This window comes from Hemibagrus wyckioides, linkage group LG07, assembly GCF_019097595.1.
Source record: "Hemibagrus wyckioides isolate EC202008001 linkage group LG07, SWU_Hwy_1.0, whole genome shotgun sequence".
Lineage (NCBI taxonomy): Eukaryota > Metazoa > Chordata > Actinopteri > Siluriformes > Bagridae > Hemibagrus > Hemibagrus wyckioides.
In genome coordinates this window covers 16395039-16422562 of record NC_080716.1, presented here as the reverse complement: position 1 = coordinate 16422562, position 27524 = coordinate 16395039, and the positions used below count along the sequence as shown (strand labels likewise).

At 37.1% G+C, this 27524-nt stretch overlaps 3 protein-coding genes across 10 annotated transcripts; all 3 read right to left on the bottom strand.

Moving 5' to 3' along the window:
* Positions 1–505: 505 nt before the first annotated feature.
* si:dkey-19b23.10 (transcriptional-regulating factor 1) lies at positions 506–13142 on the bottom strand. Of its 2 annotated transcripts, none has more exons than XM_058393999.1 (12): positions 12985–13142; positions 4487–5426; positions 4278–4399; positions 4045–4179; positions 3730–3944; positions 3413–3564; positions 2489–2592; positions 2334–2394; positions 1923–2011; positions 1688–1846; positions 1495–1580; positions 506–1182 (listed from the first exon to the last, which is right to left on the bottom strand). In XM_058393999.1, exons 2-12 carry the CDS (start codon positions 5322–5324, stop codon positions 774–776), a joined length of 2370 nt encoding a protein of 789 aa, XP_058249982.1. In that variant the 5' UTR covers positions 5325–5426; positions 12985–13142; the 3' UTR covers positions 506–773. The 2 variants fall into 2 exon arrangements, with proteins under 2 accessions (XP_058249982.1, XP_058249983.1); XM_058394000.1 differs by lacking the exon at positions 12985–13142 and adding an exon at positions 5774–5905.
* Positions 13143–16544: 3402 nt separating this feature from the next.
* On the bottom strand, positions 16545–21462 carry LOC131356864 (4F2 cell-surface antigen heavy chain-like). Of its 2 annotated transcripts, XM_058396104.1 has the most exons (9): positions 21323–21462; positions 20822–21017; positions 20319–20503; positions 19294–19467; positions 18990–19084; positions 18745–18881; positions 18070–18349; positions 17837–17899; positions 16545–17201 (listed from the first exon to the last, which is right to left on the bottom strand). In XM_058396104.1, the coding sequence occupies exons 2-9, from the start codon at positions 20998–21000 to the stop codon at positions 16854–16856; spliced, it is 1461 nt and encodes a 486-aa protein (XP_058252087.1). In that variant the 5' UTR covers positions 21001–21017; positions 21323–21462; the 3' UTR covers positions 16545–16853. The 2 variants fall into 2 exon arrangements, with proteins under 2 accessions (XP_058252087.1, XP_058252088.1); XM_058396105.1 differs by lacking the exon at positions 20822–21017 and having other exon boundaries at positions 21323–21403.
* Positions 21463–24421: 2959 nt separating this feature from the next.
* Positions 24422–27401, bottom strand: zgc:103586. Of its 6 annotated transcripts, none has more exons than XM_058395699.1 (5): positions 27261–27398; positions 25692–25796; positions 25374–25440; positions 25221–25278; positions 24422–25116 (listed from the first exon to the last, which is right to left on the bottom strand). In XM_058395699.1, the coding sequence occupies exons 1-5, from the start codon at positions 27265–27267 to the stop codon at positions 24997–24999; spliced, it is 357 nt and encodes a 118-aa protein (XP_058251682.1). In that variant the 5' UTR covers positions 27268–27398; the 3' UTR covers positions 24422–24996. The 6 variants fall into 6 exon arrangements, with proteins under 6 accessions (XP_058251682.1, XP_058251680.1, XP_058251679.1 ...); XM_058395697.1 differs by having other exon boundaries at positions 24423–25116; positions 25692–25802; positions 27261–27401; XM_058395695.1 differs by having other exon boundaries at positions 24425–25116; positions 25374–25485.
* Between the last annotated feature and the right edge of the window lie 123 nt (positions 27402–27524).

The window sequence follows — 27524 nt, the reverse complement described above, 5'->3', positions numbered from 1 at the left end:
TCCACAGCTCCTTAGTAAATGGAAAATTGAGACCTGCAGGTTAAAACATACTTTGGTCAGTCTGTATTCAAATTCTCCTGAATAGTTTAATCTAAGAATTTCAGTCTTCTTTAAAAGGATGTACAAATAGTCTTCATTTAATGCAAATACATTTCCCCAATGTGTTTCCTGAGGAAGGGGAGATGAGTGTATCTAATAACTGATATTAGCAAAGCTTTTCCATGAAGCCAGGCACATCTTCTTGGACAGCAACCAAAATGATGAAAGCAGAGTACTCTTCTCCTTTAAACTCAATCCATGTGTAACCATGGTCAAGGTTTGTTTCATAGATCTACATTCTAGTCTCTGTCATATGTCATACTTAAAATATGTTTCTTTGCAACCAACCTTCTCATTTCATATCTCTGCTTTACAGATTGACGATATTTTAGTGTCTTATGAAAATGGGTTCCTGGTGGTGTCACATTTCTCTGATGTCAAGCCAGTTATCAGGATAAAACATACACAAAAGCATTTTTTTTATTTGCCTTAAATATGAGTGAATGATTAAGAAACAATGATAGTAGACATTAGGAAATCTTGAAATGAGGATTGTTCATTTTTATAAAGATTTGAAGACTGTGTGTGAAAGTCAGTAGAGATTTTTTAATGAACTTTGAAAGTGTACAATCCTAAGCTACCTGTCAGTTTTACTGTTCCTGAAATGGACAAGGAAAATTATCATTGAATTGTTGCTAGGAAATAAAGCCTGAATCCTCACCTGTGCTTCTTTACTAGTCGTAATACAGACCAGACTCCAAGCTACCATGAATGGCACCCCATGTCTGTTGGGGGCCTCTGTAAAGTGGTAGAGCTGGGGCTTTGGAAGCCATCTGTGGGCTTTGTGAGGAATTTGCACTGCTGATGGCAGTAGTGAAACATGGATTTTGAGTCTTACTGCTCTGGATAAAAGCAAGCTGAGCCTGAGTCTGCACCAGGTTCTGGATCAGGCTTTGGGTTAATAACTGGTTTGAGTGACCCTGTGTAACAAGCTGGTTTGGATTGGTCAGGGTTCGGTTTTGGTTCTGCAGGGCATGGGTCAGGCTAAGGTGATTGTTAGGATGGATTCTCTCCCTCCAGTCCTCCTGCTGCTGACGATGGATCTTCATGTGAGCATTTCTGCTTTTGATCTTGTAAAACATCCTGAGAATGATTTATACAGAGTAAGAGAAACAAACAGGAAATTAATGATAGTGGTTTATGAGTTTTATATTTTAAGAAAGATTTTATGATATTTCTAAATACGAGAGTCTCCATGTGCCGGAATATTCCATACTGAAATTAACACGTTATGTCTGTCAAGATAACTTTTGTAAAATTTGGTCCTTAACTAAAGATCCCATACTTGTGTTAGGACCTGTATAATATATTAGGAAATCGATATATTTACAATAAATATTTTTTTATCCAGGACATCATAACCTTGGCCATATATGCAGAAAGGAATACACTTACTTTCCGCATTGTTTGCAGGGAAAGCTTGGAGCCAGCGCAGGTGTATGAATTAGCCTGTCTACATTAATAGAGTTCATCACCATGACCTGTAAAATAAAGCACACTTTCAGTCAAGCTTACTTTATTATTTACATGCTTTTATTACTGTTAAATGACTGTAAAGACAGAATCTATCAATGTATTATAAATTTACCTGGTTGGTTGGAGTAAGTGTTTCTGCAGCCATTTGTTGCTGCTGCTGCTGCTGCTGCTGCTGTTGCGCTTCTTTCTCCTTCAACTTTCTCTGTTTCTCTCTGAGCCGTTTGGAGTGATAGTAGTATTCCACACACTGTGACACCCCCTTTGACTGTACCTATGGTGTATAGTCATACTTGAGTTGGGCTGTCAATATTTCTAATATTTTATGGGATTTAATGATCTTAACTTACCATTTTGTGAATGAATGAGAAGTCTTTTCCATACATGGCGAAGGCCTTTTGAAATAATTTCTGCTCACTCAACCGCCAGATGTCACTACCTGTAAGATAGGGACCACAGATGGAGGGATTTCATTGCTATGTGAAACAAACAAATTATAAACAAAGCATCCTTGATTTTCCTCTGTCTGCTCAAAATGATAGTAACAGTGACATATGAAGCTTAATGGAAAACAATACAATGTACTGTATTATGGAAGAAACTGCAAATGATCTACAGCTCACATCTAGTTAACTTGGAGGTAGAGTCATGATCTGGCCATATTTATAATCATCATGTACAAGTCTCCTGCTTTCTAACATAAATATACTAGCTCTCTTGAGCCCCGTTTTCTGTGACAGTAATAAGAGGTAGGATTGTACCGGAATAGTGGTAGTCTCTTGAGGGTTTTGAGTTTGAGAAAAACATCATCTCCAAAGCAGCCTGTAATGGAAAAACAGTGTGCAGAAAGACAATGATGTCAATAGAAGATCTTGAATGTAAATTATGACTAAGTAGTTTATTTCTATTTCCTCACCAGTACGTTTCCTTGGCATAAGTACAGGCTATGAAGGGCAAGCTCCAGATTAGCAACACCTTCAGGTAAAGCAGTAGAGGTACTGAGATCTAGAAGATTCTCCACTGAGAAAGAAATCCACATGATTAGCTGTCTGTTTATGAACAAGCCAAAAACATGCAGTGGTATTGGGGCAGTGCACCTGTAAATACTTTCTAGCTTTAAGCCTTAAGCATTATGCCTTTGGCATCTATAGATGGTGCTCAAAGCTTAAGCTCATGGAAATTTGCTTTGTATTCAGTGGTTAAATTAGATATGCTAAAATTAGAAACAGTTTATGTTTGTTTACATATTTAATGCATTAGATGATGCTTAAATGTGTAACACAATAAAACACCCTGCTGAGCTAAATAAGAAGTTAACAAATGAAAACCACATGAAATCTTCTACATTTGATACATGTATTCCCCAATTTAAATACTAAAAGGTATGTAGTTAGGGGCCAATAAGGGAAGTGAACTCTCTTGGTAGAAACTGAAACCAAGTATAGAAAAAGTGTTACCGAGTATTTCAAAGCGTGTCAGGGAAATTTTTTTTAAGTTATTGACTGTGGAATGTAAGGTGAAGGTAAAAAAACTATTCATTACAGGAAATTTAACAGTTCAACTGAACATACAGGAAGCTCCACAACCAAAATACTTTTCTATTAATTGGAAGAATACATCATAGCACATATTTGTTCCACGTATCTCCTCACTATCTATAGTAGAGTGGGTACACGCAAGGATTGAGTAAAGAATAAATTAAATCTAGTACGACCATAGACAAGTCCTGCAAGCAGACATTTAACATCGATCAGTTAAAAGAAAGCTTTAGGCTACTTTCATGTAGTAAAAGTACATTGAACATAGTTTAAGGTTAACAGTTCTTTATTGGGCTACTTACCCTGCTCTAGTAGGTTATCATTCCTCTCTAATTCTGCCCATGGTTTCCAAAGTAACTCCTCCTGCAGTGGTTCCTGAGACTGCAACTCTATCTCCTCCTGCTCCAGCAGGTCAGGAATCTCAGCCTGAAACTCCGGCCCTATATTCACATGCCTGGTTTTTGTAAGTGAAGAAGTATAGAGAACTGTATGAGGAATGAAAACTATGGTGCATTGTTCATTTTCATTTATTTTTAAATGGCATTTATTTGATGAGTAGTGTGCGCTACACAAGCTGAGAACAAATCAGTTCTAAAAGGCTGTACAGACACTTTCACACCTCTGTAGAGCACGATGTCCGGTTTCCTCTGACCACTGTTCCTGGTGGTTCAGTGAAGGCAGCAGGTTACAGTACAGCCCTGTTCCACTGCGAGTGGGATTCAACATGGGAAGTGGAGTGTAGTGACGAGTCATGTGTTCCTGATCTCCCCTCAGTGTTCCTATCTGGAGGACACTGTGGAATGGAATTCCAGTGTAGACTGCCGGCTGATTATTCTAATAAAGTAAAAAGTTCAAAATTTAGTGTTGTTTACTGAGCCTCCTTGTTCTTACTGGTACCTGAGCTCAATATTTTCCTATTATGAATCCTTCATACCTGTGAGCTGGACAAACATAACAATGGTGTTCGCTGGACTCCTGCAATGGGCTTTGCCTCCTCATGCACCCTCAATGACTCTCCCTGATTGTTCAAGTCATGGATTGAATGGCAAAATTGTTGGGATGACATCATCTGCAGGAAAAAAAAAAAAGTTTACATATGACGGTTAAAAATGAAAGAATTGGATAGATTAGTCATTAAAGATAACTGACCCAGAAGAAAAAACCTACCTGGGACCATGTCATGTGATGTTCAGAGGTCACAGGGCAATGCTCCCTCTCAGTTTTGGGAACAGATTGTGGGGGTGGATGTTGCACCAGAGGTGAACATGGAGATGTCTCTAAAGAACAGTCTGAGGAAAGACCCGGGTTTTATCAGAATTGAGGTTCTTACAAAATCAAACAAAATCTGCATTTTCTTTAAGAGCTACTTCAGTTACCTGTGTCTCCCTCCGTAGCACTCAGGTCTCTTAGATGAATCCCCATCCCCTCTGGGAAGACTGAAGACGGACCTGGGTCTTGAGGAAGGTGCTGTGTTATGTCTCCATTCCCACTGGTGTCAGTGGAAAGTGGGAGCCAGTGAGTAGGAGCGAAACTTCCAGGAAGAATGGAACTGGTAGAAGAAAGAGGTGGAAAGAACCGCAAAGAACCTTCAGAAGGGGACTGCGATTGTGTTTGGCTCAGTGACTGTGTAACAGGAGGATAAAGACTCCGTTTTGGCGGAGAGAGAGACGGCTGAGGAAGTGGCGTAGGAGGAGGGCTCAAAACCAGAGGGAAAGAGAGGGAGGATAGAGGTGGAATGTTGGGAGAGTTGTTTGGATCAACATTGTATCCAACCTGGTCAACACAATTGGCAATTCTCTGAAAGTTTCTGCAATAAAATGCCTCAGAGAAAGAATCGAGTTTCTGATGATTCCCTCCGGTGTTATCATAATTTTCCATTGAATCCTGCTGCTGTGAACTGGAATTCCATTCTTCCTCATATCTTTCACTGTGCGCTTTGGTTCTGTTGAATGCACCAGGTTGAGACGAGATCAAAGACTCCATATCCCAGAATGCTGTATTTATCTGCTCACCAACTCCGTTCATACTTGTTCCAGCATTGGCACAATTGTTAGCAGGGTCATTTAAAAGGCTGCTATCTTCATATTGGTTTATTCTGCTCACCGGACTGTTCTGTACAAGATTGTAGTTTGATCTTTGACCTTGCGTCTGAAGGCGATACATGGCAGAGAAGGGTGGAGACTCGGACGTGTTGATGGAACAGTGATCAGCCATGATGTTAAAATACACGTTTGAGCCAGAGAGAGACAGAGGCTGTTTAAAAGCACTCTACTTGCCGAACTAAAAGTCAGAGGACGGTCATGGCATCTTTTAAAGCTGTAAAGAGCAAAAGAGAAGCTTACAGTTATCATTTCAAACTAAACCTTAAATCAATAATCAAATAAAACATAAGGACCTGAAACAACATCAGATTTGCATATTTAAACCTCTTTGAGGTAAAAGGTAAAGCCTTGAATTACAGACTCAAAACTTTAACCTTAAGTCTTTTTTTTTTTCAATTTACTTTCTTAAGATCTTTTCAGTTTGTTTTCTTTCCAATTATTAAATTGAATATAAAACCTGTAAAAGAAGAAAAACATAGTTGAAGATGTATTTCATTTTGCTAAATAGTTACTATCATTACATTTGATCTTGTACCACAAGTTTTTCTTGTCCCACTTCACCTGTCTTTTGTGCTCCTTCCTTTTTCTTCAAAACATGATAAATAGAAATAAAAAATATTCCGTAGTGTGCGATCACCTCTGCTTACAAATGAAACTGCAAGCCTTTCACACGTGCAAACTTTTTCTTTTTCACTCCCCTGATCGTCCCCCACCCCTCCGCCCCGCTACATATCTTGCTATGTAAAAACATTTCATATAAACATGTTAAAGAAGCACACCCACACTCACGCTGACAGGAACACACATGTGAATACACACACTCACGAAAGCAGGTGCTGCCGATCAAAAGTAACTCTTATATTTGTCACAGAGAGAACCTCACCCCTAAAACCCCGAAAAGAAAACCACATCCTGGGGAAAGAGTCACGGATCTCCCTCTGTCTCTGTCTTGCTCCATCCCTTATTCTTTCTTTCCCACTCAGTGTTTGTAATACCGTATCCTAATCTGGTAAACGAAAAAGTGAACGTACTCACAGCACACAGAACATCATAAACCACTTTTGCCTTATGTCTGTTATATTCTTTGGTTGATTTGCCGATTATAAGCATATGGAAATCCTTTTGTAAGAAATCCTGGTCAAGAATTAAAAGCATTTGCCAAAAACATGAATGTAACATTGAAAGCCAGGATAAAAGTTTTTTAAATGGTTTGTTTGCCACCTGAGCCTTAACATTATCTCCAAGTGACCACAAAACTGATCTCAGATCATGGTAACAGCACAACCTCTGCCAAAACCATTGTTCACAAGGTTGAGTGTGTTATCTTGAGCATCTCTTGTGGTGAAGTGACTCACTTCGTCTTAGGTCTGAAGCGCGTATGAGTCGACATGTAGGCTTCATCAGGTAGAGCGTAGGCGTGTGTGAGAGTGTATATACGATTTGCGAGCGGTAAAGCTTCCTGTCAACACTGTTTCTGTGTGTGTGTATGTGTCAGAGTGTAAGTTTGTGTGTATGTCTAAGTGTGTGAGACTGTGAGCATGTTTGTGTGAGTGTCTGTCATTTTTTTGTGTATTTATGTGGGTGAAAAGAAGAGTTGTGTTTATGTCAGAGATCTGTAGTGTTTCAAAGTCATGTGACAGGAAGCTGACCACAAAACGAACAGTGCAGGAAGTGGACAAGGGAAACCTCCGTACATCCCGCCTCCGCTCTTGTTTGTTCTTTCTCTGTCTCCTTCTATACATGCATCTTTCTCCTTCCCACAACACACAACATATGTATAGTTTCCATATACCACTTGCATCATATGTTTACTCTACCTATATTTCTGTCTACAAGCAGTGTTTCCCCTGTGTAACTCCCGTCTTCCTCTCCTGCTCTCTCTGCCTGCTACAGCATTCAGATTTTTGGTCATTTTTAGGCATCAGCGAAGAGTAGTTTCATCTGTCTGAAGGAATAGGGATGATATGTGTTTAGGAGTAAGTCTAATGGTAGTGTACTAGTCGTGAATATGAGAATTTGAAAAGAAGCAAGCATGCACAGTAAAAACACTGTAACTCCATCATGCAGTTTTCTTTTAAAAGTAATACTAAGCATATAATGTCCTGTGCTGGATGTTGGTAGTGAGACGTCCCACAGTAGAGTAAGTTAAATCAGTTCACACACACTGAGAAATGTCAATCTCCCTGGTCTGTGCATCTTGTGGGTTCAAAAGGACAATGTGGGTGTACGATCTGTACAGTATGAATGTATCTATAATAATCCTCTCCTTTAACCTCAACATTATCATAGTGTGGGTAACAAACCAAAGGTGTAAGACAATATTTAGTTATTAGAATATATACAGTATGGGTTTGGCGTTATCTTGCAGGCCACGCTTTTGTCTGGACTGCATGTTGTGTTTTACATTTCTGGTTTCTTATCCTCACTTTAATGATGCTGTGGACAATGTGGGTGGTTGCTTAGTGCCAGGTCTGTACAGTGTGAATGTACAGTGTTTTAGACACTCATCTCCAATCACCTCAGAGGTATCATTGTGTGGGTAAAAAAAAACCAAAGGTGTAAGACAACATGTGGCTGGCCAGACAGAATCTGGGCCAAGAGCTAATGCATGCAATAGTCTAGAAAGTAGATACCTTTGTTCCTCATGGTATAAATTGTATACAGTATCTACAACCAGATGCTTCAACGCAAGTATAGCATAGTTTCAATGTAAACTACTAAAAATGCATCAGGTGCATCAAGATATAAAGTTTCAGCAGAGACTAAAGCTGATAACAGTAAGCACTAGTAGGTGAAATGTTTAAGACGGATAAGGCTCCCCTGATTCTGATCAAATTAGAAAGAGTATTTGGACCAATAAATGCATTTTGTAGGTCTATGGTCTAGACGTGGATGCTTCAAAGAAGTAGAAACTACTGTATAAACAGATGAATTATAAGACTAATAAAAAAAATGGCTGTTTTAATGTCAGGGAGTGTAGCGAGATCTTTATTTGGCTAGTGCAAAATATTGTCAAATTGTAATATGAGCAGTTATATATGCTACAAAATATTTGAACATTGTACCATTAATGTGATATTATACTGCATATTAGTTTATTCAAATCCAAATTAAGGGTTTTTTTTGGCAATGCCTTGTTACTGAAATGGTATTATATTTGTTCCACTGGAGAAGAACAGCATAAAATACAAAAATAAAAGATGGATCAATTGAGTAACCACGCTACTATAAAGCGCAGTCCTTTTGATTTTGTTTATTTATCGACAGTTAAACTCTAATTAATATGAAGTAAACAGTGAAAAAAAACCAAAAGGATATTATGTCCTGTCCTGTCTTCACACATCATGGTCTTGGATGTAATATCTATTGTTTATGTTCATGTTTCTAACTGGCTCGTGATGGTGAAATAGGTCACTCTATTCATGGTCACTTTACACAATATTAGTTTTGATATATCCTGCAAGTGTCTCAGGTACCATGCTAGTTTTAAACTAATTACTCTCAGCATATGGTTTAGGAGCGACTTTACACCGTGACATACGACCGACCTCATGTTCAACAGGTGCAACAGGCCCGTGTATTTTACTCGAGTTTTTCTTTTATGTTATATTTTGAGGGGAAAAAAGCCTCTAATTTCTTCTCACTACATTTTTAAACACTACATTTCTTTTTTCTTTTTTTTTTTGTAAAGTCGTAACGATCACTTTAATCAATCTGTTTGCAAATTCGAGGCAGTTTGTATTGTGATGGCTAGCTGCTAACGTTTTAACTAGTGTGTATTATCGACATGCTAGCGAACATTTGACGGATTCTTTGAGCTGTTGTTAGAATTAGCTAACGTTTTCCCATATTCCTTAGTCCCCTGGTTGGAAGGCCGTTAATATAATATCAGTAAAATCAGTATGTGATGTGATGTGAGGCAGATGTCTTTTTCATTCATTAATATTTCTTGTACTGTTACTTTCACACGTTAAGTAAATGTAAGACTTTTCTATATTGACTATATTAACTTTATATTTCAATAGAAGAGTAATTGAGTGAAGAATTTGAGTGGTTTTGCCACCACTGCCTGTAAGCCTGTAAAAAATACTGAAAAATAGATAGAATTATAGAAATCTATAGAAATCATCTGAACATCTGCTTGTTTAGATGATTTCCATAGATACCGCTTTTTCATACTCGCAACTAAGGCGAGTCAATTGCAGAGTCTTTGTTTAGGTTTAACTGCGCAGGTGTGTAACACAAAAGGCTCGTTAAAACACAAGCATGTAAAAGTGGTAAACAAGCAAGTGACTGGAAACAGAGGATACCAAAAAAAGGAAAGAATGTGGAGGTTTTTGGTCTAGTTTTCTGTCAGATGTGTGAAAGAATGAACAGAGGAGGGGGAAAGTAGCGGAGCGGTTTGGACTTTTTTCTCTGTCTCCATCGCTCTCTAACTCTACATCTTGTCACAGTATGAGGTGATATTTTTTGTGAATGCAAAAAGGGAGGCGAAGAAAGGGAAATCCATTCGGCACGATTTTTATTTTGCATAATAAACTCTCCCACATTAACGGCCTATTTTTCTCTTACAAGTTTTGTGCCTTAGGAATACCAAGATGTGTTGAACTCTAAGGCGTACGTACGCGAGATATACCATAATTTAATATATTATTTTGTTTGTAAAATGAGACCAATTCAGAAAAGAGTTTTCAGAATTCAGAATCACTAATGTGTACTTCATGCACATTATTCTGCTTGACAAAATGCTAAAGATTTTGCTTCAATTAAATGGGTTTGTGATTATGGGCAGTTTACTGGTGCAATAAATAATCTCTCACCTACAAGTGTAGTGTAAACCGCAGTTAAGAACACCAGGTTTCATAAGCCTTGTTACATTTCAATTTCATATAAAAGATTACTTCTTCCTCTTCTTCAGAATCTCCTGGACTCTCCTGTCTTAGAATAACTGAGCAGAGAAGTTGGGCCATTCAAGATTTTAGTGCCTTCTGTAGAGAATGGTTTTTGATCATTTCTCCTTCTTTACCTGTAGAAACATGTATGACGTCTTAATGTCTCCCTTTCAAATAAAACAATTCAGAAATAAATATTCGAGATGGTTAATGTTGCCATATTAATATTAATCTGTTTGCAGCTATGTACGTAACATTATACAGCGATAAAAATGACTGAGTAACTAGACTAATGCATGAATGCCTAATAATTTTACTTTTTCAGTGTAAGAATATGTATTTCCAAATGTCTTTCAAGGACCAAATATATAAAATACCCAGCTAATTTATATTGGTCGCAAATGTGATGTTATTTAACTGCTAAAATCACAATGAATTAAAAAAAAATGCATTTACATATGTATGCCACAGAGAATTTTGCCTTCTCTCATACGGCATTAAGAGTTCTGGGAAGACCAGGGGATACTGGCACATTAGGGTTGATACAATACATGAATAAAATCACTTTTTTATGTATTAATAATAATATTTATTATGCATTAAATACATGGATAAATGTAAATAATATGCTAGTTATATGAAATAAAACTCATTTATATATAAACCATATTATATATTACTCTTGCATTTTGGCATGAAATTAAAATAAAATGATTATAATTATTTAGCTTGATTGACCAGAAACGTTCAAAACTTACCATGGTATGAAAATTAAATGAATGTCATTTATTATGTACTAAGTTTACAAGACTTGACAATAAGACCTGATAAAAAAAAAAAAAAAAAAGTATTGTGTGCTCTGAATGATTATCATCTAGCTGCAAGTGCACAGTCCTCTCATAGATATGATAAATAGTAAATAATGAGCAGTTTCGACTAAATTTCTAATTACTCTGGTTTGACTGTGTGTCAGCGCTCTAGCTAAGACGTCTTTATATCATTCTTATGTGTAAATAAATCTGTAAATAAGTCTTTGCCAGCTTTTGCTGAGCAATCAGAATTTCCTGACCTGCCATCTAGATGATGAAATATGCAGCGGTGTAAACTGGAAGTGGGATTATGCAGATCAAAGAGGAAAGTGAATTAACTCCTTGTAAATTAATTAGTGAACAGGTTTCCACTGGGATTGTCAAAACAAATCCAGAGAAACAGGACTGGATGGTTTCTCCGCCAAGAACGTTTTACAGCCAAGAACCCTTTCCACTTTACATAGGCCTCTTATGATCACACAAACTTTGTATTACCTTTGTATCAAACAGTTATCTTTTTTAATGAAAATCATCCAACTAGTCAATATAAAGGCAAATATAAAGCATCATACTTACTTATTAGAGAATTTAAAGATTGTTACGCCTAATCCAAACCAAGCCACGAACATCTGATGTATATCAAATGTTTGTGTGTGTGTTTGTGTGTGTGTGTGTGTGGGTGCTGTATTTAAAAAATGCAAATAGATTTGTAATTTATGCAGATTTTCAATGCTTTACTTTTTTTTCCAATTAACATGACCAGATAATTAGACTTAAAGCCACAAGAACTAAATAACCGTTACAACTTTTTAATCGTTTATACTGATTTCCATAGCTGCCACATTTCTTTAAAAATACTAATAAACTTGGACTCGGCCTGGCTATTGCAGACATGCTGGTGCATGGTTTGAACTTTGGGGAACAAGGCTTTAAAAATATTAATTATTCAGTAGCCCCCTTTTGTTTTTAGTTCTTTTTCTTACTAATAAGGCCTTATTATAATAAGGCCTTATTGTAAATAAATTCTTTTTAAGCTTGGACGTCTAAAAACGCCGCCAGGAAGAGACATGTAATCACAATTGTCCACGCCAATTCTTCCCTAGCGTCCCATCAGAACTCCTAACAACAGAAAACATCCCTTTTTAAAGTCTCGCTCTTTTGTCTTTTTTATTGTTGGGTGTTAGCTCGATAATCTTTTCAGCTACGGTTGAAAAGTTTAGCCAAAACTTACAATCCATCATGTGGCTCGATCTGTTGTATGTATAATTTATATAGTTTAATGATCTTAGATTGGAAAAGTCAAACAGAAATGAATTAATAAACACAAAAATTGATCTGAAATGCAATGTGTACAGGTTCTTACTGAGTTCTTTAGAGGTTCATTATATGCTTTCTTTGCCTCCTAAAAAGGTTTTTTCTGAAACCCTTTCTAATAAGGAAACACTTGGTTGTTCTACCTAGAACTCTAAAGGTCCCCAGAGGGATAACGGAAGATCACCTACACACACTCAAGTTTGCTTGACCGTGGACAGATCATTCTTTGACACTGTTAGTCTGTAAATGACAAACATTGTACGGCAAATATTTTCACATTGTGTAGGCAGTTTAGCAGTAGGCCTTTCCATTTTTTATTACTTTGAGGTTGTTTGTATGATCTAAATAAAGACATCTTTTTGCATTAGTCTACAAATGCTTCTTACGGGTTCCTGTAGTAATCTTGCTGAGTTTTAAAGTGTACTACACTCATGGAGGAGGAAAAGTGTTCAACCTAAAACCAGTAAGGATTCCTTGTCTGTCCTTCTTGGGGATCCCTTAAAATGGTATATGCATGTTCTATACATGTGAGCATTTTGGATACATTTGAGCCTTTTAAGAAGCTTACAACACTTAACACTCAACAGAAGCTTTGAAAAACTCTTGAAAGGTTTTTTACATGTAGAGCAATAACAGCGGTATGTTTTCACCTTTTCTGGATTATATTTAGATGCATACATCATGCCGTAGGCATACAGAACAATGTCTAACATAAAGTCTATGTTAACGGAGATTTAATCATAAATATATGACTTACCCTTTAAGTTTTAATCCAGGCCTGGAAGTTGCCGAGTGTTGTCACACGAGATGAGGTGTGTGTGTGTGTGTGTGTGTGTGTGTGCGTGTGCGTGTGTGTGTGTTTGGGCATACACCCATTCGAGAAAAGAGAGAGACAGTGGAGGCGTTGGCAATGATTTGTGCTTTGGTATAGCAGCCTCTCTTCTTCTGATCTCTTGAAGACTTCGTCACTGGGATCCTGGAAACAAAAAGAAAAAAACATCACAGAGAGTAAAAAACACGTACCGCGCCAAGTCAACCCAACAGAGCAGCTCTCAGTTTGACAAAGCGCTCATCCTTTCCCTTCTCTTATCTTTTTTTTTCACTCCTTTGTTTTTTGCATTCATTTATTCACTGATTCTTTAATCGGTTAGCTATGTCATTTCCAAAAGGAATTTTTTTTAAAAAAACAAAAGTTTTTTACTTCTATATAGTAGTTTTGCCTCCTGTTGATGTGTGAGTGTGATTACAAATCAACTTAATTATGCATAGTGTCACACTAATATTTTATATGCTTATTTATAAGGTGAAATGTTTGTACATTTGCTTTGTACATCATCAACTAAATTCACACAAGTAATGAAACTCCATTAATTAATGATGTGATGACAGCAATATAGCTAAAACCTTGACATTTTGGGGGGGGGGGGGGGACTGCATTTTATAAGGCAATTAAATTGATACTGTTGCTATACAAGTCATAATGATGAAGATTAAAGGTGAAGATAGCAAAAGTTAGCTGGAGTACTGTGAATGTAAGTGGGCTGACCCAGTAAAACTGAGAGTCGGGGCATGACTGTGCATCGCTCCGAGAGCAGTTTCACATTGTCAGGGCAAGAGGGGGTGTTCTCACTCATTAGCATCTCCTGAAGAAGAGAACGGCAAATAGGCAGACAGTGTTATAGAGAGACTGCCTGATCACGAAGTTTAGTGTTCATACCAAAACTAAAACCAAGAGCACGATTAAAAAAAGAAATAATTATAAGAAAAATAGATAAAATTGTTGAAATGTTGCAAAAATATTACAATGTAGATGATTGTCTACATTGTCTGCAGAGTATTTTTTTTTCTCTCACATATTGCAAAGTCATCTGCAGAGTAAAGTCTTTAATGTCACTAAAGAAAAATGAAGATCTGACTGTTAGATTAGTCTCTGTTTAAAAGACCTTTTCTCGAACCCACACAAAAAAACCCTATTCGCTGCCGTCAAAAGCTGACCGAGTCAAACTGAAACACCCATCCCCACTGAAAAAAACACACACTCACACACACACTCACACACACTCACACACACATACACACCTTAACATGTTATACCCACAGATCCGTGACCACACACTGTCATAACAAGACAGCAACGTCGCGCTTTACCAGAAATCTGTCACACTCTTTGGTATAGCATCAAATATCACCATGTCCCACTGACAGCTGGAGCTGAACACACACACACGTACTCTCTCTCACACACACGTACACGCACAGACAATGTATTGTGGCTTCTGTACAGTAACATTATAAAACTAGTTCTTGCTTTAATCTTTTTCAATCTCTGATATTCTCTCTTTTTTTAATCAAAACACTCTAACAAGAATAATATTTTTGAATGTGTGTCTGGAATTTAAGTCTATCCATTAAGTATTTGTCTGTAGGTCAAATTAATATCTTCAATTTTAGTCTTTTTTGAAGCTGATTTTTTAGAAAACTGTATTATTATTGTTGTTGTTAGAACTGTAAGCCTCAAGTTTCACAGAACTGTGTTGTTTATCCATTTGAGCTGTTTCAGGAATCACTTGTAAAGCTGAATTTATCGTTTACATAAAACGTGTTTCAAGGAGCAAACAATGAATGTTCTCATAAAATCTCTTTGCGCCCATGAATCCACGACCTCACAAGGTGAACGTAGCGTGTGCTGTATACAGCAGCAAACAGATGTTTTTATCCGTAACAAATCAGGAGGCAAATTTGATATGAAATAGTTTACATTTAAGGGAGATGTTTGTTTATTTCTGTGTTTGAGAACTTTTTCATTTGAGGTATTTTTTTTAATTAAATAGGTAATGAATCACTATGAATTTTTATTTACAATTAGATTTTGTTAGCTGTAGTATTTAATATTATTTAGAATCATTCATTCATTCAAGTATGTAGCTACTATTTATCTATCTACAGTTTTGTGATCAGACCTGAAAGGTAGTAGAAAGAAACAAATGGACAAACAAAAACTTTTTGGCTGCCTACTTTAAGAAAAGACAGTAAATTAATTTTAAATGTGTTATGTAAGAATTATATTTTACTAGGAATTTGGTCATCATCTAAACCCCATCAATCACCTGACTGAATAGATTTGACAGCGTGTTTAGAAACACTACCATTTTTGATGGAAAACCTTATTGTTTTCTCCACAGTAATAGTGCTCTTACCGTGATCACTTTTCTCCATCATTCCACACTTGTAACATTCTTTATTAAACTAATTTACCAGTTTTCTTAAGAGCCCACAAAGAATTGTCTATAATAATCTGATCTACTGGGAATGAACACATGATTCTGAGCATTAGGTTTATTTGTTCCCTGATTATATTGATTATGAAATACATATTTTACAAATGTAATTCTTTCTTTATAAATGTTTTCTTTTCTTATCTTTTCTTTATTTCTTTATATTTAAATAATATTCACCTGCAGTGTTTTAGAAAGCTTAAATAAAATTCTGAATTTAGAATCAAGGTTTATAGCCTGATAAATTCAGAGTACCTTACCACCTACTTTTTCTCTTTTTTTTAAGAAATGAAAACCACTGACTTTTTTTTTTTTTTTTTTTTTTGTTTTATCAGTGAGAGGAAATGAGACGCTACGTACCTGCAAATTCACACACACAGATCCGTGCAATAATTTTATAGAACTGTGTGAAAATGAGGCTCTAAAACAATGGAAATGAGAAGGGGGAAAAAACTAAGTGGGCAGATATTCACACCTCCAGAGTGTCTGGCATTGTGTACTGCGGGTTCTATAGCATTGCTATAACTGTATAAAAAACAAACAAAAAAAAACTATAATCTCCATCGCTGTCAAAGATGTTAATTAATGCTTTACAATTATTTAGCTAGAAATCAAAGGTCTAAATACAAATATGTTACCACAACGTACATGAGAGCAGCAGTTTGCCCAGTTACTAAACCAAATGTGACAATTAATTACCAAGCAGACAGCAACAAAATGTTGTGTGGAAAGAAAAATGCTTTTTCATCTCGAGTTTTAGTAAAGAGGAAGTACTTTAAGTTTTATATAGTACAGAACAGTGGTGTGTATGACATACTTAGACACACCTGTACATACTTATACTCTTCCTTTTCCTGCCCTGTAAAATAACGGCAGGTGGCACATGGCCAAAGACACAAACACATTGTGTCTGCTTTATATAAAGTCACAGTGACAGAAATCAAAAACATGTACCTCACATCCTAGTCACAATAGAAGATCGTGACAAAGAGACAGACAAACAGAGAGAGAGAGAGAGAGAGCGAACAAGAGAGACACCATATACATCATAAGCAACGTTTATTTTTCTGCCATTGATTTTTTCATGGTGGCCCATACACACACAAATATAGAATGTCCTATCCAGCTGGAATAATACTGTTTCAGTGCTTCCATTTCACTCGTATATGTTATTAGTATTAGAAAACAAATATAACTTTTTGTAGGAAACTAATTTCTATAACAGACACTGCATTCTTCCATATTTCAAAACTAAAATAAGCATAATGAAAAACACAGAGCTTGTTTAACATGAACTTTCTATTCTGAAAAGGAGCCTTGTCTTATTACATGTGTATTTCTGCTAATGTTCCTATCCTGCATAAGGATAAGACAATAAAACAGCTTGTTTGGCTTCTAGCTGCAGTTTATCCAACGGCACCATGCTGTCGACAGCTAGCTTCTCTGTATCTGTACTCAGCCGTACACGGGCCTCCGCTGGGAGATCGCTGTTGGTCAGCGTCATTAACACAGGGGAATTGCCCCAGTTTAAGGCGGTGATGAAGCGTTCACTCTGGTCCCACAGGCGGAGGAATGCAAATGAGGATATGGAGTTGTGTAGAGAGGTATATTCACCATGCAGCAGAGCTCTTTCTTTACCTCGAAGGTCACTGAGAGCCTTAAAGAAGCTTCGCACTGCACTGCGTTCTGCTCTTATAGTCTGAGAGAGAGAGAGAGAGAGAGATAAAGGTGAATGAAGCTTATTGAGTTCAAAAGAATCACAAATGGATTAAATAGCTTGCAATGAACATATAGAAAAATGTATGGTTTAATCTTACAGAGCAAGCACTATTTGGCAAACCTCATATTTCACGGATAAACCTTATCATATCTCAAAACAAACATATTTTACAGTAACTAAAAACCTACTGTAAGAGACGATATACAGTTGATTCATAGCCATGTCATGTTCTTGCTATAAACATAAATTCTTGCTTCTAAATTATTGTCAATTTATTTTACACTCAGAAATATATTGTATATCAAATATTGTAGAACATAATTAGATTTTTAATGCAATGTAGCTTACAAATACAACAACTAGTAAACCCCAATTTCAGGCCTTCATTTTTGCTAATGACACCTACAAAAACCTTATCTGGAGCATCTGTGATTGGTCAGACTAGTCACAGACCACAGTGTTTTTTTTTTTTGTTTTTTTTTTTTAGTTCTTATTTGCATATTGCATTCTGAAATATCAGTATTGCAAAGGAAATGAAGACTTGAGGTGTTAGGTACAATACAGAACTACTTTGGGGATTAAAGCAGCTAATGCAATAACATTTTTCTAATCACCTTTGCTGTTTCATTGTTCTCCTCAGCTGGATTTTCCAAGTCCCAAATTCCATTAAGCGATTCCTGAGGGAAAAAATAATAATTCTATTTATTTAAATAGAATTACTCCCATTTATGCTAGCTTTTCATGAAAAAAAATGATCAGGGGAGCTTTTATTTCATATATATCTACAGTATGTTGTAAATGTTAATCAGTCCAGATCTTTCCTATCAATCCACCTATCTGTACTCACCCTCTCCTTCAGTCCAACCTCATCGCCACTGATGAACACTGGGGTACCAGGCAAGGTAAAGAGCAGCATATGGTAAAGGCGTGTAGGCAAATCTGAATCTTTTTTACTCAGGGTCCAGGCAAGGCTAGAGTGGTTGGAGTAGAGCTTGGTCATGTCCTTAGCCACCTGAATTCCAGACAGTTTACCTGGCAGTCTGTTTAGCAACAGATCAACATTGGAGCCCTCCAGCAGCACACTGACATTATCTGCAGGCTGCTTGGTGACTGAACCTATTAGAGCACTAAAAAAGAACAAAAGCATGGTATAGATTGTTACATTGTTACATAATGGCCAATAAAAAAAATTTATGTCTATCATCATCATAGACTTCATATATATATTTTTATATTCTTACAGAAGATTGATACAGCAGAGCAGAAGTGTGTATTTTAAAAAAAAGTTTTGGACATACTGAGTATCTTCTGTAAATAAAAGTTTTTCTTTCCTATACTTTTTTTTCTCCTATGATGGATTTATGGTAAACCTTTATTGTTACTCTAAGAGTTGAGTAATTGTGGATATGCTATGACACCAAGATACAAGCAGGGGGAACTAGCAGCAGCGTTTAGGGAAAAAAAAATCTTTGGGGAAAAATACTTCAATGTATCCACAAGGTGTCTCTACAGCCCCTCTTACCTTTTTTTAGTCCCTTCTCTGGTGTTGGAATGAACAGCATTCTGGATGGACTGCCATGTATCAGTACTGACAACCTGGCTCATATCAGAAAAGAGAAAGCCGTCCACTCCTTTTTGGAGCCAGTAGGCACATGCCGCCTTTTAAAGAGCAAAAGAAAAAGATTGCGTGAAGTATGACCACATTTGAACTATTGCTCGCTCATTGTTATATACTCTATAAGTAGTCTATCTGACTTTCTGACTTACAGTAAGTTTGGTAAAAATAGAGGCATCAGGAATATTGCTGAACCAAGCTGCATTTCCCTTATAGTTAGGTGTCAGTTCCAGTACTATAGAGATACCTGAGAGAGACACAGAAACCAGTAAATATACCACAGTGCTGTGTAAAGTAACACCATCATGAGTTTCCCTTGAAGTGTAAATGTATGAATGAAACCATTCAATGTTGTTTTGTTTGGAGACATATGACATCATGGATGTGACTAGATGCTTTCACTCTGCAGGGAGATTCAATACAATATCATGATCCTGAGTATTTAGTGACCCTCACCCTTCTTGTGGGCTCTTTCTAGCAGGTTGTCCAGGTCCTCCTCGGTGCCCAAACTAGGATCAATTTCTTCCAAATTCAGTGTACTCATCTGGTTTGCCTGAACAGTGTGTATTGGGCCCAGGATCAACCCTTTCACTTTCAGCTGGTTCAGACTGTCCAGCTTGTTTTCTATTCCTGCCAGGAGAGAGAGAAAGAGATAAAACAAGAATAAAATCATTACAACACATCATAACAAACCACAGCCTTGTTTCAAATGACTATTCATTGACCACAGTTATTATGAGTGTGGTCATAAATATTAAATATTCCATTTTTTTTGTGGTTGAGAACTGATAAAATATATAATTGTGTCTGTAATATAATAGACACAGTGTATAATCTAGTTGAAATACATTTTTGTGGGTGTGTGGTTGTGATGACCCATTTCTTTTGTTAAGCAACAGAGAGCTACCAAAAAAGCAAATAACATGAAAATCCCTGAGCAGGAAATATTTTTTGATGAGGGAAGCAGACTGTGGACTATTTCTCAATTTCATCATGTGATCTCCAGCATGAGGGTCACAAGACACTGGCAAACTTTACAATAGCTTTGACTGAGGCCAGAAACAAGCTACTAAAGCCTAATGTGGAAAAACGTTTACATGATTTAGTATAGATGGTCAAAATATGACAACAGTTTCCTTGAGGCATTGTAATGAATTGTTCTTTGATACTTTGACATGTTAACCTTCCCAAACTTTATTTACTCATGTTGAAGCATATTATTCAGTAACTACATTGAAACTAAAAATGTGTTATGCAGTCTGGGTCACTGAACTCTGTGAAATATTCACAGAATTATTTATAAAATATCATAATGCACTACGTTGTAACTGTAAGTGCATGTTGTTCCTGTATTTTCAGTTTAAGGACATTCTGATAGACTCATTGATTTAGTTATTACTAAAAGATAGCTTGGATAGGTATTAGCAATAAATACAATGTCAGTTGAACCTAAAAGGACAGGTATAGAGTTATTTCAATACCTTTAATGTCTTCAGAGAAGCTGTTTACATCAGCTATCTGGTACAGTGGCCCCTCGTTCCACCAGTGCATTTCAGGGATCGGTTTACACCGTGGAGCCTGAACAATGATCACCACTGCCCCAGCCAGCATGCCAACCCAGCCGAGCCAGAACAGAACCAACAATACCCAACGAGTCCGAACCCATCTGAGAACACAGCGAGAGTCAGTGTCAAACTAGATGTACATCGTAAGAATCACTTGTCCCATCCTCACACATACATTGCAGTATTATCTCCTGAAACAATTTTTAGCTCAGTCAAATGACTGACAGAGCTCACATTCTGCATATATTTCTTCAAGAGTTCTTATCTAATTCAAAATCTGCATCAATTTTTTAGTTATATTTTAGTCACTTTAGAAACGAATGAATTTATATGAATGAATAGAAATGTATTTTTTTAGAGAAATGAATATACATATTTTAGGCCTAATGTTGATGCCTGGTACAATCGAGAGTATGTACCCTGTGGTGCCTGCTACTCTCATCAGCTCTTCTTTAGTTAGGCCGGTGAATTTGACCTCTTTTTCCTCCGGCACCTTAACTTTCACACAGCCATTTTTCTCCGAGTCAGTGTTCATTGACTGCTTCTCCTGCTCCAGCTCATTCAGCTCCACTTCCTTCATTTCAGCCTCTTTACTCATGGTGCCTCAAGTAAATACTGTGCGAGAACACAAGACATAAACTATGACAATAAACTGCCGCAAGTTCCTTAACTAAACTGATCCTTCAGTTCAGATCATGAACCATGACAAGTTAATACGCTTACATTTGTCATTGTCTAATAATAATAATAATAATAATAATAATAATAATAATAATAATAATATCATTTAAGTAGTTTGAAATTTAAAGACAGACACAATATCTATACAAATATAAATAATGCTATATCAAGATATCAAAGCTCTATAAATATAAGATTAAGATTTAAGATTCTAAAATAGTATTAAACTTGAACTTTACCAATGAAGGCAGTGAATATGTCTCTTCTACAGGGCCTCAGTTAATCCAGATTCTGCCACTTACACGAGAAGGCGCTGTAACGGTGGCATTAGTTCTTATATTGTCCAGTAGACCAACCCCAGCTCTAAACTCCACCCCTGCATTACAGTTGGCTGGATATTGGATGATGTCAAGACAGGGCCCTGAAGAAGCTGCCATCATTGCACACACTGATAAGACCAGGCAGAGCCGTATAGAAGTGATAAGGATGTATTTTTCATGGTCCCTCGGCGACATTCAGGGTCATATCCACATGGGTGACGCAGACCGGCATATGCCCCCGCAGTCCTAACCCTTGCCACCCCAACTCTAACTTCAGATCACATGTCTGAGGCGTTTATTACTCCTACATAATCCTACGTAGATGATTGTTGTGTTGTAGGTATTTCGACCAACTCATCTGGATATAGAATTGAATTACAGAGCAGCCATGAAGTCATTCGTTTTGCAGCAATAGAGAAATGATCTTGTAGACAGCCACCTTTGTCCTATTTATAATTAAACCACAGTATTATTATTACAGTTGGTCCAGCAGTTATTGTGCCAGTGATGGGAATTCCATCCATTTTGCTGAGTCAAATTATTTAACTCAACTTACTTTTATTTTCACCAGTGATTAATTTATTGCCTATATAGTGCTGAATTTGTTGAATGCAATTACCCTAACTTATATTTAATAATTAATATTACTTAAAATTCCAGGTATCTATATTAATAATTATTCATTCAGGAAGGCACTACAAACTACACTGATTTCTCCAGAAAATGTTCCTGTGTAACTGTTAAAGTGCCTGCAGTGCCTGTTTCTCATTAAGTATGATTCGTTCCCATTTATTCGTTCCCACCAAATAAAGTAAAGCTATACTGGAAATCAGCTAACCATGGCATCGACAGCAATCATATCAAACCTGTCATAAATTATTACTTAACTGAGATTGTGACTAAAGTTCATAGTACAGTAATTTACACTGAAAGACCTTTGTCATAATGACATCTGGTAATACAGAGCTGTGCATGCATAGTCAGTGTCCTATTAAACTGTAAAAGAGACAAAGTACGGTTATAAGCATTTCTCAGAAGCCCTAATGCTGCGCTGTGTTTCTAAAGAAACAAAAAAACAAATTATTCTCATGATTTCTTGTTACTTTAGTCCCAGGCTTTAATAAAAATGGCTGTGATGCAAACTATATATCAGGTTCTCTCCCATTAAAAAAAAAAAATACAATACACATTATTAGTATTTTGTATGCTATGGTCATTTTAGTGTTTGTGCTTGTACCATGCATAATCCTCCCTCAGCACCAACCTTTGCCCTAGAATCTATATCATATGGCAGTCACAGGACGAAAGCATTTTCCTTTAAAACATTCTTCATGACTGTATGCACCCATTCTCAGATCTGCTTCCCCATGGAAAGAGAAGGATTGTGAGACTTGGTTTATTTTTTCTCATGGCACAGCAGGGGACACAGGGCTTTACAGAACTATTCAACCGGGGTTAGAGTGGAGCCGCTGTAGCCTGCTTGATCCTGCTGTCTAAGCCCAGCTTCAAAGGCATGAAAAAATAAATAATAAAAACTAGAGTGGACTGGATTGGTCCTTCAAGAGGGATGTTTTTCTGCCTTTTATGTTTTATGTCATTGTTAAAGAAAAAAAAACCTCAAAGCTGCAGTATGGCTATATTTTCCTTCCAGGATATACAGGAAGTTAACAGCTTTTATTTGTCTTTTATGGCTGTGCATTTCTATATACACTGGAATTTACTACTTTATTGCTGGGGAGTCCATATGGAAGTCAAGCTAAATAGTTTTCATTATTTTATTATACTCCAAACAATATAAGTTAAAGGTTAAAATAAGCACCCAAATATTTGCTAAATACCTTTCGGTTTCGGATTTTGTCCAGATAAAAAAAAATAAAACAGGGCATTTTAAAACTGATAAACCTTCATATATCTGAACAATACCAAGTAACAGAGAATTACCTACATCCCTCAAGTATGTGTTGGAACCAAATATTTGGGAAATTATTTAGAAGCAGGCTTGTTTGTGCCAATCTTCTATTTTTAAATAATGGCAACTATTAATTATTAATGTTACAGAATTTTGATCTAGAAGAAAATTTTATAAAAATGCGTGTGACACGTGAGCACTTATCCTTGATATGCTGTATTTAAATACAGATTGTGTGTAAACAACAAAGCCCCTTCTAGTAAAACAGTGTTAACAAACTGTGTGAGTGTGTGTACATAAGATACGAGTAGGTCCTGCTGCATGCTGTATTTGCTTAAGCCAGAAAGCAAGCACTCTCACTGCTTCTTACTGACCTCCTGCTTTCAGCTGCTCTCCCCTTTCTGAAAGGCTCAACCATGTTATTTCGTCAATGTGAACATTGCTTTGTCAGCCGTTTTATTGTCTCCTTTTGTCTTTTCCTTTTTATCTCTTCGTGCCATATCTCTTATCTGCTTCGGCTCATTACTAGCTTTGTGTCATGAGATGAGTGTCATTTTCTTGCTCTCAGTAATACCTCATGGAAACAATGTCTAGCTTGTAGTCTTTTCCTTTTATGTGTTTTTTTTTTCTCTCGTTCATTCTCTCTCACACTTTTACCCCTCTCCCCTCTTTTCTCCCTCTCTGTCTCTCACAGAGAACAATGTCAGAGTGTTTTTCCTGGGTGACAGAACTGAATGTTGTTTCCTCCGTGTCGCAGAGGAGAATTTCAAACAGCCCTTAGGGGCACCAGGGGCACATCAATCCCACACTTTCCATCCTCTACACTGAGCACTTACTTTTCAGTTTCACAAATTAAGGAAAAAAAATTCTATGAAAGATGATGAACACTCAAACATCTCATACATCTCAAAAACTCATACATAGTATTTTAAATATTTGTTTATGTGTTTGATTTGGTAGGGAATACTAGCTCATTTAAATTTAAGACATGAAGATTCAAGCTCAGTGGTATTCTAACAATACCTAAATTCTACTCCACTTTGTTCTCGTTGCGCCCTCTTGTGGCTCATCTTCTGATTCAGTACCAGTACAGCACATAGGGGTTACACAGTACAGCACAACTTTCATAGGTGTTAATAATTTATTAGTTATTTTAACAGTTCATTGTTGTTACCAAATGGTAATTATTATAGATCTAATTTAATGATAATACCTGAGGACATGAACATTTTTAGTTCTGCTTCTCAAAAGAAATATCAAAAGCAAACAAAAAAGCAGGTATTTGATTTACATCACAAAGGGTTTGATTAAGGATGTAGCGTAAATGTTTGTGCAGCGTTCTTTTTCCCAGTCTTGCAAAAAACGATCAGTCCTTCGACCAGAAAAGATCAAGCACAGTTATTTTCACACATTTATTGTTTTTTGCATCTACCCACGGTATTTCCTAATGTGCTTAATTTTTTCCCCACAATATAAATAAATTAGTCATTTAAACCACAGTGACTTGTACTGGAATACAGCATTTCCTGAAGATGATAGAAGAAACGTGGTCATGGTGGTCCCTGACATGGTCCCTGACCTTTTCTTCACCCCAAGGGGTTCAGATCTGATCAACAGCTCCCACCTGCACAGGAGTTGAAAACCACTTGCTCTTGCAACTTTTAGCAGTCTAAAATATATTGTTTTAATTGCTGTTTTTTGCCAGGTGAGCTGGACTGAATGCTGAGGGCAGCAACTCTCTCAGACTTGTCTTCTTATAGGATCCATCAGGCTTAGTCAGGTAAATGTCCCATTCTGAACCAAACTGAGAGGAAGAAAGATGAATAAATGCAATATATGATATGTAAGATTTGAGCTAATGTTTACTGCAGTACTTTACACATGAATACATGAACAAGTGGACCTTACCTCCATTAGCACCTGTCGACAGGCTCCACAGGGTCCCACAAAGCTATCTTTAATATCACTGAGGGAAAGCAAAAGCAAATGTTTAATAATGTGAACATAAACATTTAATAAGTAAGTATGACAATGGTTCAGGTTGAAAAGCATGAAATGTACCATGTGACTGCTATAGCTGTGAAACTTCTGTGTCCCTCAGCTACAGCTCTCTGTATGGCTGTTCGCTCTGCACAAACCGTAAGGCCGTAAGAAGCATTCTCTACATTGCAGCCTGATACAAACACATACACACAGTGCATGTCAGAATAGATCCAGACAGCTGATAAACCATTAATATGAACTTGGTCTATATAAAGCATAGACAGTTCCAGTCCTAGAGGTCAGTAGTACTACATACTTCAGTTTTCCCACGTGTATAAAATGTGATTATTGCAGTTAAGAACTGAAAGTTCCGAACCATCACCCATACATGCATACCTGTGATTATGGCACCTCCAGATGTCAAAATAGCAGCACCCACCGGGAACTGGCTATAGGGACAATAAGCCATGTCTCGTGCCTGCAAGCATTTTGCCACCAGTTCTGCAACTTGATGAGACGTGAACATTAAACAACAAATGCTTAAATAATGCACAAACTAAGAACTTTATTAGGAACACAACCTCAGTTCTTCATGGCATGGATTCCACATGATGATGATGGATTCCACATCCTGCAGAATTTTCAGCAGGACATTCATGCTGTGAATCTCCTGTTCTACCACATCCCAATGGTGTTCTACTAAATTCAGATCTAGTAACTGGGAAGGTCACTGAAGAACACTGAACATATGTTCATGAAACCAGTTTGAGATGACTTTTGCTTTGTTCCTTGGTGCATTATCATTCTGAAAGTAGTCCTTAGAAAACCATGTGGCCATGAAGGGATTCACATGATTCAGCAATAATACTCAATTAGTCTGTGGCATTCAAGTGAGGATTGATTTGTATTAACAGGCTCAAAGTGTGAAGACATTCTCTACACCACTTCCATCAGGCTTGACTGTTGACACAAGGTCTCTGTGGCCGCTGCAGCCTCAGCTTTCTTGGCTGACAGAAGTAGAATCTGATGGGGTTGAAGCTGCTGGCCTGAATCTGAAGGATTTTATGTATTGCACTGCTGACATATGATTGGCTAATAAGATAACTGCATGAGTGAGTTAGTGTACAGATAAGGTGCTCTGCGGGTGTATATGACACTGCTTTATTTTAAAGACAAATCAAAACTCACTTCTTTTTTTTTTTTACATTACATGTACATGTTTACATTACATAACATCTCATCCGAACAAAAAACTGTACATGTACCCTAGTAAGGAAATTTAGTTTGTAGATACAATTCACATTTATTCACCAAAACTATGTTAAGCAGCAGCCTACACAAAGAGAAACAGAAACTGTTTAGATTTTTGACTATTTTATGCACAAAATGCAACAGTCTTTAGCTCTAGTCAGTATTCCTTAAAACAATATCAGTGTGAGTTACAGTAGTGCTAACAACATTACAATAGTGATTCTTAAGTAGCGTTCAGCAAAGTAAATGTAGGACACATCCCCCGTAACTGAGGGTTTAAGGCACAACTCCCTGTAATTGAGGGGTTTAGGGCACAGCTCCCTGTAATTGAGGGGTTAAAGGCAGGTCCCCCTGTAATTGAGGGGTTAAAGGCAGGTCCCCCTGTAATTGAGGGGTTTGGAACACAGCCCATTGTACCCGAGTGTTCAGGACACAGTCCACTGTAACTGACAGTCCTGACAGCCGAACAGCTCAAAGTAAGCTTTTATTCTTGTACAGTATGAATTTTATGTTAAAAGCTCATCATATAGAAAACCTAATATATATAACCCTATAATAGATTAGATATTACCTTTAATAAAGTTCATTTTTAAACCAAAGACCGAGACAGCGGACATTGCTGATCAAGTTATCTCAGACACCGGATATATACAGGCCTGAGGAATGTGCAGGAAGTAAACCTTCCCTTCTTGTTAACATTAAACTTGTACTTACCGGCCATCGCTTCTTAAAGAGCAGGACGCGTTATATATGAGAATTTAGAGAGAAAAAACTGTTTACGCGCATACAAGGGGATGTTCTATTCCTACTCGCCATTAACCGAACACTGATTACGTCATTGCCAAAGGCGCCTACTGGATCAATGGGCGGTGTAGCGGTAAGTAGCGGTGTAATGTTCAGGTACTTGAAAACAATTCAAAATAAAACACAATGGAGGTAATGGATGAAAGCGTATCCGTTTTTGCCCATGTGTTTGAG